The 14436-nt window shown below is 45.9% G+C and overlaps 1 protein-coding gene across 1 annotated transcript in view; it reads left to right on the top strand.

The window, feature by feature from the left end:
• BPI (bactericidal permeability increasing protein) overlaps positions 1-13568 on the top strand; it is a 39363-nt gene extending 25795 nt beyond the window's left edge. The window contains exons 9-15 of the mRNA XM_040330548.1: positions 1868-1927; positions 3828-3995; positions 6061-6128; positions 6302-6344; positions 8631-8694; positions 9564-9640; positions 13440-13568. Of these exons, the coding sequence (XP_040186482.1) occupies positions 1868-1927; positions 3828-3995; positions 6061-6128; positions 6302-6344; positions 8631-8694; positions 9564-9640; positions 13440-13511 (552 nt within the window). The 3' untranslated portion in view covers positions 13512-13568. The remainder of the gene's footprint in view (positions 1-1867; positions 1928-3827; positions 3996-6060; positions 6129-6301; positions 6345-8630; positions 8695-9563; positions 9641-13439) is intronic.
• The last annotated feature ends 868 nt before the right edge of the window (positions 13569-14436 follow it).

Raw genomic sequence — 14436 nt, 5'->3', positions numbered from 1 at the left:
GAGTACAGTTTATCACACGTCTCTGACCACATTCAAATCCGCCACGGTTAGATTTAGGCTTTGAGTATGGCCGGAGGCTGAGTTTGCATATTCAAGTCTTTCTATTAGGAGGACCATATATGTGTGGGTTGGAGTGGATAACCAACCTTGGAGTCTGTATAGCATGTTCATTTAATGGATGTCTTTTTTTTTTTTTTTGATATGTGGGTGTAAGGAAGCGATACTCACAGGTGTCTAGATCTCTTATGACCAAAGTTGTCAACTCGGTGTGATGAAGGTCAGTCTATCTGGTTGGTTGATAGCAGGTCTGATATCTTTGCCAGATGTAAGTTCAGAATCTGTGGCGGAAAGAATTAGGTGGTCGAAGGGACATGTGTGCCGCTCCATTGTTGATTCGAGCGTTCATCTTCTGCTCTTTAGGCATGGTTTAGGTGTCCATATGGTCCTGATGATCGGGTCGATCTCTGCGTCTGGGTGGGGAGTCTGCTCGTCTGTTGCGTTGAGGAGACGGCGATCTGGGGCGTCGTTCTCTTTGCCTCTGTGCTCTTGGAGTAAGATTGTTGGAGAGTGTGATCCAGGATTCATTCAGCATGAAGGAGTTGTACCATTCAGGGACTTCCGTTCTAGGGATGTTCATGGCTTCACAGAAAGCTCGGAGGTCATCAGGTGTTCGGAGTAATGCCGTGTGTCCTCTTGAAGTAGCTGAGAGACAGAACGGAAATTTCCACCTGTATGGAATACCTCTTGATCGCAATTGTTCTGTGATCGGGCGGAGTGCTCTGCGTTGCTGTAAAGTGATGTTTGAGAGGTCTTGATAGAGTTTTATTTCTGTGCCGTTGAAGATGACTCTATTTTTCTCTCTGGCTTTTCTCAGTATGGCCTCCTTGAGGGGAAAGTTTACCAGGCAACAGATTATGTCTCTAGGGGGATCATTTTCTCTACCCCTGGGTCTTAGGGCCCTGTGGACTCTTTCAAACTCAATCGGAGAATCAGGCGGTCTTTCCAGTATATCATTAAATATGGTTTCTGCAGTTCTCTCCACAGGAATTTGGTCAGGCATTTCTGGGACTCCTCTAATTCTTATATTGTGTCTTCTTCCGCGATTATCTAAATCTTCTAAATGGCGGTGCATTTCAATAATGTGACCAAGATGCATGTCAGCATTTTTTTGTATCTGTTTAATGGCATCTGTCTGGCGGGCTGAGGCCTGTTCTATAGCTCCTGTCCTCACTGCTATGCCCTGGATGTCAGCTCTTATGTCCGTTATGGCTGCAGCAAAGGATGATTTAATATCCATGGCCATTGCCTGCAGATTAGCTTGCAGGTCTGCTAGGCTAAGGGATTGTGCCTGCTGTGCCTGCTGTGTTAAGTTTGGGGTTGTTAGGGCGTTTTGGGCGCCGATCGCGCCGTCCGCGGAGGTGCTGGAGCCGCCGAGCGGCATAGGGGCCTTACTCGAGGCCGCGGCTTTGAGGCCTATTGTCTGCGCCGCCCGGAACATCTCCGGGATTACAGGGGAGGATTGCTGACCTGGCTCCATCGGATCCACGGGTGTTCTTGCGGCCCGATCGCTTGTTTTTCGGCCGGTAAGCGTCTGCTTGTTGCCTGTGGCTTAAGTTAGTTGCCCACACGTGCTGGAGGAAAGGGATTAGGCGTCCATCACAGTCCGACGCTAGGCCACGCCCCTCTTCTTGATTTTCATGTGGCAGACTCTGCACTCCGAGGAAAGACGGTATTTCATAAAAAGAGTTCTTTACATCCTCAAAATGTAATTTACACTTCATGTGGAATACCATGTAACACATTAAATAACCTTAACACATGTTAGCTGCTATTGCATTCAAAAACATTTAATTATGTTCATTTTTAGATTCCCAAAGACTTCAGCATTCGGTTAAACACTTCTTCATTTGGCGCGCTAATACCTCAGGTAAGAAACAAACTGTGCTTCTATTTAGTACCAGAAGTGACTTTTTTATATGAAACTAAATTATCCTGCTTGAACCTAAATTAAAAATAAAATGCCCAATGTGTCCCCCAAAGACTCTCATATCTTTTCTACTGGGTTGAATGATGCCTGTAATTATTCACCCTTCTTCCTGTGAGCCAAGGCCGCCCTGGTCAAACCCGCGCATGCTCAGAAGCAAGTTATGAGACGGGAGCGCTCGTTCTGGTAAAACTATCGTTCATAATGGAGTAAGCACATTCATCACGCTGTAACAGACAAAAAAGCGCAAATCGTCTTTTACTAACACGGAATCAGCTAAAGCAGCCCAAAGGCGAATAGAACTTCCCCTTTATAGTGCCGTCATACGTGTTGTACATCACAGCGCTTTGTTCATCATTTTTTTAAAACGATGGTGTGTGGGCAACGTCGTTTTTAATGATGAAGTTGGAAAAACTTCGTTTTTTGGACATGCTGAAAAACAAAGTTTTCTTTGATGCCGAAAAATGATCGTGTGTACGCGGCATAAGGAGTTACTGACTTGAGTTGGTATTAAGGTATTTGAGGCTCTAATGCTGAATTTATAAGGGGGCAAATAGGGATACTGCCCTGGGCCCCCCTGATAGAAGGAGCTTCTCTCTATACATAAATAATATAAAACAATAAAAAAATTATAAACAATTATATAAAATAATAAAAAATAAATAGTAATAAAATAATATAAATATATAATAATAAAAAAAATCATTTTATTAAATGCATCTTGGGATTAATACTTTTCTTGCCATCCTCTGTAAAAGGTTTTACTCTGGGCTGGTATATTGTATAATTTTTTATAACAAATTTTGGAAACGATTTGCACATAGAGAACTCCTAAGGAAAGTGGCCTATGACTGTGTGTGTGTGTGTGTGTGTGCACAATTGACCTCAAAATTATGTCATGCATTTTGAAAACGAGTGCCTGTCGTTGAGAATGTTATGTAAACCAATGCTGTGTATGAGGGGCCCCTGAACCTGAAGTGCCCTGGGCCCTTCAAGGTCTGAGGCCGAGTACACACGACCGGTTCATCCGATGAAAATGGTCCCACGGACCGTTTTCATCTGTCCACCGCTGAAGTGGCCTGATGGTCTGATGTGTGTACACACCATCAGTTCAAAATCCGATCGGGTCAGAACGCGGTGACGTAAAACACAACGACGTGCAGAAAAAAACGAAGTTCAATGCTTCCAAGCATGCGTCGACTTGATTCTGAGCATGCGCGGGTTTTGAACCGATGCTTTTGTGTACTAACCATCGGTTTGGACCGATCGGTCAACGGTCCATCGGTTCGATTTTAAAGCAAGTTTTAAAATTTTGGTCCGAAGGACAAAAGACCCATGGGCCGTACACACGGTCGGTTTGGACCGATGAAACTGAACTTCGGTCCATTCTCATTGGTTTTGACCGATCGTGTGTACGCGGCCTGAATCTGTCCCTGGCTCTAATCAGGCATCTACTGGCACACAATCATCATCTGAAAGTCCCACTGCTCTTCACTGGAACTGTCCACTTCAGTCAACTCAGTCCACTATTGTTAAAATACTAAAGAAACAAATAGTATTTTCCTTTATTTCTCTTCTGACAGCTAAATAACACCTGCATTTTGAAAATACTGGAGTCCTATACTATTATTATTATTATTATTATTATACAGGATTTATACAGTGCCAACAGTTTGCTCAGCTCTTTAGAACATGAGGGCAGACAGTACAGTTACAATACAATTCAATATAGGAGGAATCAGAGGGCACTGCTCGTTAGAACTTACAATCGTTATGAGAGACTAGTGTGATGCCAACACTAATTTGTACCACCATCCAATGTTCTTGTCTGATTTTGTTACAGTTATCCAAGATGTACCCAGATATGCTCATGAAACTCACGGTCTCATCTACCTCGGCTCCATTTCTAGACATCAAACCAGGAAATTTGTCTATTTCCCCAAAAATGGACATTCAAGCTTATGTGATCTTACCAAATGCCACTCTGGCTCCAGCTTTCCTATTAAATGTGGTAAGTAAAATTTTTATAGCTATGTCCATAGATTTTAGAATGTTTAGAATGGATCATAAACTGTGCTAATGATAACAAGCAACTGAAAACCGCCCCAATCAAATTATTTATTAATATAACTACTAATGCCTCGTACACACGGCCGGACTTTCCGAGAAAAAATGTCAGACGGGCTTTTTTCCCTCGGAAAGTTCGGCCGTGTGTAGCCTCCATCTGACTTTTTTTGTCGGAAGTCTGACGGACCTTAGATAGAGAACCTGTTCTCTATCTTTCTGTCGGACTTGCAACGGACTCACGGCGGACTTTTTTTTGTGTACAAGGCAGAATAGGTCACCCAAAACTACATCTAATCAGTTTCTGTGCAGTAGGGAACCAGGAAGTGAAGCCGCAAGGCCTCACTTCCTGATTCCCTTACCAAAGATGGCCAAGGCAGCATCCAAGAGCCGAGGCAGAGATTGGCTTTGGATACCGACATCGTGGGTGTGCTGGACAGGTAAGTGTTCTTATTTTAAAAGTCCATAGCTACAGTATTTGTAGCTGCTGACTTTAAAAAAGAAAATCGGCGGACCTCCGCTTTAATAAAGGGAGACATTCCAGTTATGGGCCGTACAGACGACCGAACATGTCTGCTGAAACTGGTCCGCGGACCAGTTTCAGCAGACATGTTCGGTCGTGTGTAGGCCCGAGCGTGCAGGATTCCAGCAAACATTTGCCCGCCGGGCCTTTTCCCAGCGGGCAAATATTTCTGGACTTGTTTTAAAACAGTCCGCTGGAATCCTGTCCGCTCGGACATGTTCGGTCGTCTGTACAGACCTACCGTACATGTCCGAGCGCCCACCATCCCTCGCATGCGTCGAATGACTTTGACGCATGCGTGGAAGCATTTAACTGGCAGGCCCGCCCACGTCGCCGCGTCATCGTCGCGGCGACGGCGCGGACACGCCCCGCGTATTGTTTACGCGCGGATTTCGTACAGAAATCCCCGGGCAGACATGTACGGTGAAAACGGTCCGGCGGACCGGTTTCATCGTACATGTTTGCCCGTGTGTACGCGGCCTTACAATACAATTCAGTATAAGAGTGTTAGGATGCCCTGCTCCTGACGACTTATAATAAAATAGAGAGGGCGAGTGGTACAAAGTGTAAAACTGTGAGGGATGAAGAGTCGTAAAAAGAGGCGTATTTTGGAGATGTTCCGGAGGTGAAGTCTGCAAGCATTGGAAAGTGACTGGATTTGGGGTGCAAAGGACAAGTCAAAGTCCGTAAATACAAATGGTGTCCTGGCATTAGGGGAGGGAATTATAGTTGTATTACAGATCTTGATGGAAGAGTCAGGGAGGAGGGCAAGGGCAGGGGGAATATTTATGTCATATTACGGTGTAGCTGGTACATGCAAAGGCAGTTGAGAACACGTCAAACTCCATGGTGGAATTACGGAAGGATAATGTTCCTTTTGTAGTATCCATCACATTAAAGAAGCCAGGGGCCAACTCGGGACACGAGGCTCCAACTATAAAAAAAATAATATTTTTAGCGGAGTGACCCTTTAATTTATAGACATGCTTACTCAGCTTTTATTACTTTCCTATGTTTGCTCAGTGTGAATGCAGAAAAGTGTTCTGCTGAATTTTTAGTTATGCATCTAGACATCTTTTCAGAGAAGGAAACTGAACACACTTCACTCACTGATGTAGAAAGAAGCAGGAATCATGGTCAATAAGCACAGCCCCATCTGTTGTGTCTGCTAGAACAGACCTCGGATGGTATCCTAGTACTTTCCAAGGCTTCTGCTATTGCCATATGGAGGGGATTTTGATATTGGGGTCCATAATGCTTTAGTTCCTCCCTAGTGAAATTTCTTCCTGTCTTTGCAGGGTACTATATCATCTGTTAGCTCAGTTGGAGCTGATGTATTAAATATTAAATAAAAATAAAAAAAATCCAACTGTCATCTTTTTTTTTTTTTATTATTACGTGAAAAGGTATAATTGCTTTGCGTTTTCTCTGTGACTCTGCTGTAATGATTGCAAGCTGTACATATCTTTTCTTGTCATCTTCCCTGCAGACAACCAGCGCTCTAGTGAAGGTGGCTATAAGTTCAGGAAGGATTGTGGGTAATCTGGAACTAAGTAGGTAAGCACAAGCACATTAAAGTTCTATGAACTTTGCGTTTTCAAAAACTATATTTACTTTTTTATAAATGTTTTGCTTCACATAACAGAACCCATCTAACTTCTGTTGACAGCAGAGATGGCAATTACCAGCAAATTCTTTGTTTTACTTTTATGTCTTTGTGTTGTTTATAGGATACAAATGGACCTTAAACACTCTGATGTGGGTCCTTTTTCCGTAAGTATTGGGAAGGTAGATGAATCTGTTTAAAATGGCAATTACAGTAGTCAATCTAAAGCAGGGGTGTCAAACTCAATTTCATTGTGGGCCGCATCAGCATAATGATTGCCTTCAAAAGGGACGGTTGTATCTGTAAGATTAGATGTCCAGCGCATTCCCTCCCCTTTACATTAGGGCTTTTCACACGGGACGGACCCGTGATGATCCGCCCCGTGAACCTCCGCTTGCTCAGCGGGGATCGCTCCGCCGATCCCTGCTGAGCTGGCGGATGACAGAGCGGTCTCCGCACACTGCTCCGGCCAGATCTCCGCTCTCCTCTATGGGGGGATCGGATGAACACGGACCGTCTGTCCGCGTTCACCCAATCCGCTCTGTAGACGGATGGAAAAATAGGATTCTCCTCCGTCTGCAGAATCGGAGGATTGCGCACATTTATTAGATCGGGTGTCAGGGGATGTTCATCCCCTGACACCCGCTATCTCATAGGGATGAATGTATGTCCCTTTTTCATCCGTAAACGGATGGATGAAAAAGCGGACATACAGTCCGCACGTGTGAAAGGGGCCTAAGATGTCAAGAGCCACCCCACCATCAGAAGTTGAGTCCCCCACACTCCCTTACATCACCGCACACATTAGGGACACACCATTACCGTAGTCATAGCAGTAAGTAATAGGGGTGCAACAGATCGTGACCGATCCGCGATCCGTACGGGTCGGCACAGATCCGATCCGCGGAACGCACCGCCGCCTTAGGAAAGGCCGCGGCTTTGGCCTAGCTCCGGAGCGGTTGGCCATCTTGGTACACCCGGCGGCGGCGGTGCGCGCTGATGTCATCACCCCTCTGCTCGTGGATCTTCTATTCTACGAGAGCGCGCAAAGCGATCTATTCTGCAGTACAGCGAGTTGGATCATTTTTGGACTGGCTTTTATTATGCTAAAACTACTGGCTAACTAATGGTAATGGCTATTATTACTAATATGTGGGGGCAATGTTATACTAGTACTACTGGCTATTATTACTATTGTGATGTGGGGGCAATGTTAAACTACTGGCTATTATTACTAATGTGGGGGCAATGTTGCACTGGAACAGTGATGGTGATGAAGAGTGGGGGGCAATGGTGGACATTACGTGATGAGTGGGGGGCTGGGGGCAATGGTGGATTGTGGGATGCAGTAATTTCAACACAAAACAGAGCTTATTTGCTTAAATACAGTGGGGTAGATTCAGGTAGCAATTACGCCTGCGTATCCATAGATACGCAGCGTAATTGCTAAGTAGCGCCGGCGTATCGACTTTCTGTATTCATTTAGCTCGATACGCCGACTGTAGCCTAAGATATGACTGGCATAGTCGTATCTTAGGCTGCATTCTGACGCTGGCCTCTAGGTGGCGTTCCCGTAGTGGTCAGCGTAGAGTATGCAAATTGCATACTAACGCCGATTCACAAACGTACGCGCGCCCGGCGTTCGAGTTTTACGTTGTTTGCGTACGTCGCTTCCATCGTAAGGCTGCTCCTACTATTAGGAGGCGCAGCCAATGGTAAGTATAGACGTCGTTCCCGCGTCGCGATTTTAGAAATTTACGTCGTTTGCGTAAGTGAATCGTGAATGGCGCTGGACGGCATTTACGTTGACGTCGAAGCAAATGACGTCCTTGCGATGTCATTTACCGCAATGCACGTCGGGAAATTTTCCCGACGGAGCATGCGCAGTAAGTTCGGCGCGGGAACGCGCCTAATTTAAATGATCCACGCCCCCTACGGGATCATTTAAATTACGCGCGCTTACGCCGGCCACTTTTACGAAACGCCCCCGCAAATTACGGAGCAAATGCTTCGTGAATGAAGCGTAGCTCAAGTAATTTACGGAGGCGTAGCGTAAAAACGGTACACTGCGCCGCCGTAGTAGTGCGCTCCCCTACTTGAATCTACCCCAGTATTTGTAAATCCGACAGACTGTTTAAATGTTAAATTAAAAGTGAAAATCAGAGGTGTTCTGTCACATTAGCAACCATGTGAGGTCAGCAGGTTTGCTGCGGCTTTTAAAAATTAACATAAAACAGTCTGTTAGATTTCCAAATACTGTATTTAGGCACATGAGCTCCGTTTTGTGTTGATCCGAAAATGATCCGATCCGTGACTCCTGATCCGAGGATCGATCCGATCCGTGAGTTTTTTGATCCGTTGCACCCCTAGTAAGTAATAACTATGCAGATAAGACATAAACTGTAAATGTAAAAAGGCCACACTGATATTAGTTTCTCCTTCTTTTATTGCAGGTGATGATATTAAATGCTGCTGTAAACTATTATATGTCACACATACTGCTTCCCCAGGTTAATGGTATGTAGACTGAACAGACAGCTTGGAATTTCTTATATATAAAACAGACTTTGATTTCTTCGGATTAGAAGCTTCATTGTCTGGACTCATCGGCCTTCTCTAGGCTGTTTAATTTTCTTGGAAATGTACAAGCTTTTCTTCTCTTCTGATTCTAATGCCGCGTACACACGATCGAAAATTCCGACAAGAAAAGTTCGATGTGAGCTTTTTTAGTCGGAATTGTAGGCTCCATCGGAATTCTTCTGTCGGAATTTCCGCCAAGAAAAGTTTGAGAGCCGGTTCTCAAATTTTCCGACAAGAAAAGTTCTTGGAGGAAATTCTGATCATCTGTATGCAATCTGACGCACCGGAAACCGGTACTCGGAATCAAGTCGACGCATGCTCGGAAGCATTGAACTCAATTTTTCTCGACTCCTCGTAGTGTTGTATGTCACCGCTTTCTTGATGGTCGGAATTTGATGTGACCGTGTGTATGCAACACAAGTTTGAGCCAAAATTCCTTCGGAAAAAAATCCACGGTTTTCTTGACGGATTTTCCGATCGTGTGTAAGCTTTCAAATCTTTTATTCAAAGCAGAGTTGGCCTAAAATTGCCATTGTTTGTGGGCCGAGTCCATGTTGTAAACGTTTGGCACTCTTATCTTCTTCTATACAGAATTTTCACATCATTTCTAATATCCCATTATTTTCGGATAGTGTGATATGTTTGAAGAATGTATCCCTATGCTGTGTTTTAGAAAACGTGTTCATTTAGCCCATGTAATAGAAATAAGTACTGTATGTATTATATGACCTGTATCGGAACAATCAACGAGGGAGCTACAGTCAGTAACTCAGAATAATGACTATCTCTATCTCCAACTTCTACAGACATCCTGCACAAGGGTTACCCCCTGCCACTGCTGGACCATATTCAGCTCACAGATGTTGTCATAGAGCCACGTGAGGTTTGTACCATTTTATATCCCTTTTCTAAGAATTATACAGACACTTCTGTTACCTCCACTGTTCCTCCCAGGATACAGTATACAACTATTATTGGTATACAGGTGTAGCACTACCCCCGGAGGAGCTGATGGTTGTTTCAGGCGGCACATTTACCTCATGGCTCCCCCGAATTCCTAGGGGTGAATGATGCGTATTGCATTTGGTAGAAGTAAAGGAATGTCTACACCAGGTGCTCTTTATTACCCAGACGGGTAAAAACAATAAACTTGTGGTGAGGAAAGTAAAGTTGAAGAAGAAGAGAGAACAGCAGATTCAGGCGTGATGATAGGGAAACAGTCCTGCTCCCAAGCGTAGCACTTTTCTGTGCCACTCCTATGTGAGTGGGCTTAGCGTACCCGGACAGGCCTCTCTCACTGACCTGGCAGCCGGAGTATCACTCGAACATTTGTAGGATAAAGTCCCTGCCACAGACCCTCCTTGGTGAATGTCGGGGAGACACCTCTGCCACCGGCCCTCTCTGATCTGTAGTTACGGAGGCAATCCTCCTTAGATGAATTACGCCTGGATCTCCTTCAACTTGTTGCCCAGGTACCGAGTGACAGGTGATCAATCCCTCAGTGTCTGGCTACCTTGATCCCGGTGGTTTGTCAAGACCCTTTTGGACCGTAAGCCTCTCAATGGCGCTCCTCAGACGGACTCCCCACTGAACAGCAATACAGCTTGGGATCCTCAAAGGTGGGAACCCAGTCACTCACTGGGTCCCCCTCACTGTTCAGATGCTCCGGGCCAACATGGTCCCGGAACCAGGAACACCACAAGGCACGCACGCCCCGGCCAGGTAAGCCTAAAGGTGGGTGCCACACTCGTAGAAGAAGACCCAGAACCAATGGTGTCTGCCTCATAAATACCCCTCCCCAGCATGCACAGCGAGGCTAAACCCTCCTGATTGGCTGCTGGGAAAGAGCACCCAAACCTTGACTCCACTGCTGCCACCTGCAGCACCGGGGCTGAAAGAAAACCCCAATACAACAGAATAAGCCCACAGCACAGCCAAGCTGAGACAGAGACCCTGTTTTGCACATAACAATTTGGATCAGAGTTTAACTACACTCTGATCTCCCTCTAAATTTAACTAACACCGGTACTATAAAGTCCCCAGGCGCTACACAGGATTTATATAGTACAAAGTAGGGTTGTCCAGATACCGATACCAGTATCGGTATCGGGACCGATACCGAGTATTTGCGGGAGTACTCGTACTCGCGCAAATACCCCCGATACCTAAATAGAATACTTTCCCCCCCCTTTCCCCCCCCCGCCGCTGCCGCCACATCGCGCCACCGCATCGAGGGACATGGCTAGAGGGACATTGCTGCATATGTGAGGGACATGGCTAGAGGGACATTGCTGCATATGTGAGGGACATGGCTGCATATGTGAGGGACATGGCTAAAGGGACATGGCTGCATATGTGAGGGACATGGCTGCATATGTGAGGGACATGGCTAGAGGGACATGGCTGCATATGTGAGGGACATGGCTGCATATGTGAGGGACATGGCTAGAGGGACATGGCTGCATATGTGAGGGACATGGCTAGAGGGACATGGCTGCATATGTGGGGGACATGGCTGCATATGGGGACACATTTAAAAAAAGTATCGGTATTCGGTATCGGCGACTACTTGAAAAAAAGTATCGGTACTTGTACTCGGTCCTAAAAAAGTGGTATCGGGACAACCCTAGTACAAAGGTTGTATGTTCATGTTCATGCTCCCAAATATTGTCCGACAGCAAATGTGTTCCATTGGATCACCCGATCGTGTGTACACAAATCCATCGGACTAAAAGCCAAAGTACAAACACGCATGCTCAGAAGCAATGCTAACCAACATCAGACAACATTAGCAGAAGTTGCACAAAGGGTGGCGCTAAAGAGCAGAAAAACATCTGTATGCAGAACAAGTTCACAGCCAACGCCCTTCGGACAAAAATCTACGGATTTGTCCGATAGAAGTCCGATCGTGTGTACGAGGCTTTACAGTTACAATACAAGAGAAGTCGGGGAAGAGGCACAAGGGGGAGGAAATATTATAAGCTTGGTTTTGGAAAGATTGAGTACAAGAAAAGAAAAGCAGATTGATAGGACATGATGTTAAGGTCTGAGGTCTGCCACCTGTAGGAAGGTACGCCATCATCTCTGGACCTTGAAGTTTCCTCTAGCCAACAATTATACCAGTGTTAATTTTAACATCAAATTTTGATTTAGCTTTAGCTAAACCCCACGGTTGGCTGACATCACAGAACCAGTCCAGGCTCTGAAAAAATCCTGACCATATGGTCGGGATCCATTCAGATGCCTAAATCGGCGAGCTGCTGAGAGCCTGAGCTAGCCGCTCCCATTTCCTCCAAAGCCCAGCGCTCCAGTGAGCACTGGAGGGGTAGAGCAGAGAGCCACTGACTGAGAGTCACTGGCTTTCTGCAGCCTGGAGATCGAGAGCTGAGCGATCAGCGGTGATCACACAATTCTCAGTCTGGAGCCAATGGGGGACAGATACAGCATCAGACCGTGTATATATATATTTTTTTCTAATGAATCCCATGCTTCTGTTTTAAGCAGTGGCAGCCTGCGTATTTTATCAGTACAATTGTACTTTAATTAGTAGACAGGGACAGGGCTGAATGCTGTGCCTGCATTCCAGGAACCTCATCCCTGAATGGACAGGGCCCTAAACGCTGGCACTACTCTGTACAGCATTCAGTCCAGCTGTTGTCTGCAGAAGGTCTAGATCAGGGGTGTCCAAACTTTTTTCAAAGAGGGCCAGATTTGATGAAGTGAACATGCATGAGGGCCGACCATTTTGCCTGACATTCTTTGAACCATTAAAATACGGCCTAAGTGTGTTTGTTCGAGCAACTAATACACTGCCCAACAAGAATTCTCTTACCTTTGTGGCTGTGTGTGGTGAAAAGATGAGCTTGGGTGTGTTATTTGGATATACCGTATTTATCGGTGTATAACGCGGACCTTCACTTTAAGAGGGAAGGTTCAGGTAAAAAAAAAAAAAACGTAATCATAAAAAAAAAAAGAACTGTGAAGCAAAATAAGGGTCAGTGCCCATCTGCAGTCTCACAAGTGCCATGAATGCAGCCCCACCATTGCCATGAATGCAGCCTCACCATTGCCATGAATTCAGCCTCACCATTGCCATGAATGCATCCTCACCATTGCCATGAATGCAGCACCCCCCATTGACATCAGTGCAGCCTGATCAATGCCCATCTGTAGCCTTGGAGGGGACAGGGAGGGGGCGGGATGAGTGCATGACAATCTCTGTTTTCTCAGCGGCTTCTTTAGTACAAAGTCCTGCCTCTTATGAGGGAGAGAACAGTCGTCGAATGGCGACGGGATTTCTTATTACAGAGGCCGCTGTGTAAACAAGAAATTCTCCTGTGTATACGGCACTCGTCCGCCCTCTCCCTGTCCCCTCCAAGGCAGCAAGCATATATATCTTTTGTGGCCCCTGATACTCGGGGATTCGTTGGGGGCCACAAAAGATATACATGCCCAAATTACCAGGCGGGCCGTTCAAAACCGGCAATTGACCCGCGGGCCGGACTTTGGACATGCCTGGTCTAGATGCTACACCTTTCCTTCCCGGGTGCACTAAAGCTCCGCCAGGGACAAACTGCAGCTGAACGGTCCAATGTGCAAGGGCCCTAATACATTCACGTTACAGAAGAATAGATTATACATTTTGGTGTTGCATCTCAATGATATTTTTATTTTATTTTCAGAATTTCCTTCTCTTTGGAGCAGATGTTCACTATGGACAAGTAGAGGACAACTGGATTGCTGAATTATACTGATAGAGAAGGATGGGTCGGGATTACACTGCATCAAAATAAACCTGTGATTACCTAAAAGTCAATAATCGTGTAGCAGGACGTAAAGTTACACTCTGGTCAAAACTGCAAATTAAATCTTGAGGTGTATACAGGGAGCACCTAGAACTTCGCATGATCATCCAGGCATTGCTGTACTGCACCCAATAACCCTAAATAGTTTTCTGGGTGGTTTGAGAACCCTGGCTCGTCATGCAAGATCGGCTATTCTCAACCAAGGTTCCTCCTGAGGTTTCCAAGAGTTCACTGAGCTTTTTCTGATTGACCTCCCGTTTCATGATGCCTGCATAGTTCCAGGGCAAACCCCAGTTTGGCAAAGTTAGCATGACACCAAGGCCCAGATTCTTGTAGAATGTCGTAAAACTGCGGCGGCGTAACGTATGTCATTTACGTTACGCCGCCGCAAGTTTTACAGGCAAGTGCTTTATTCACAAAGAACTTGCCTGTAAAGTTGCGGCGGCGTATCGTAAATCCCCCGGCGCAAGCCCGCCTAATTCAAATGAGCCGGGTAGGGGGCGTGGATCATTTAAATTAGGCGCGTTCCCGCGCCGAACGTACTGCGCATGCGCCGTCCCTAAAATTTCCCGAAGTGCATTGCGCTAAATGACGTCGCAAGGACGTCATTGGTTTCGACGTGAACGTAAATGGCGTCCAGCCCCATTCACGGACAACTTACGCAAACAACGTAAATTTTTACATTTCGACGCGGGAACGACGGCCATACTTAACATTGGTTGCCCCTCATATAGCAGGGGCAAGTTTACGCGTCGCAAATCTAACGTAAACGTCGTAACTTCACTGCGTCGACCGCGCGTACGTTCGGGAATTCGCGTATTTTGCTAATTTGCATACACGACGGTGGAAAACGACGAAGGCGACACCTAGCGGC

This window comes from Rana temporaria, chromosome 12 (assembly GCF_905171775.1).
Source record: "Rana temporaria chromosome 12, aRanTem1.1, whole genome shotgun sequence".
Taxonomy (NCBI): domain Eukaryota; kingdom Metazoa; phylum Chordata; class Amphibia; order Anura; family Ranidae; genus Rana; species Rana temporaria.
This window is presented reverse-complemented; position numbering and strand designations above follow the sequence as displayed.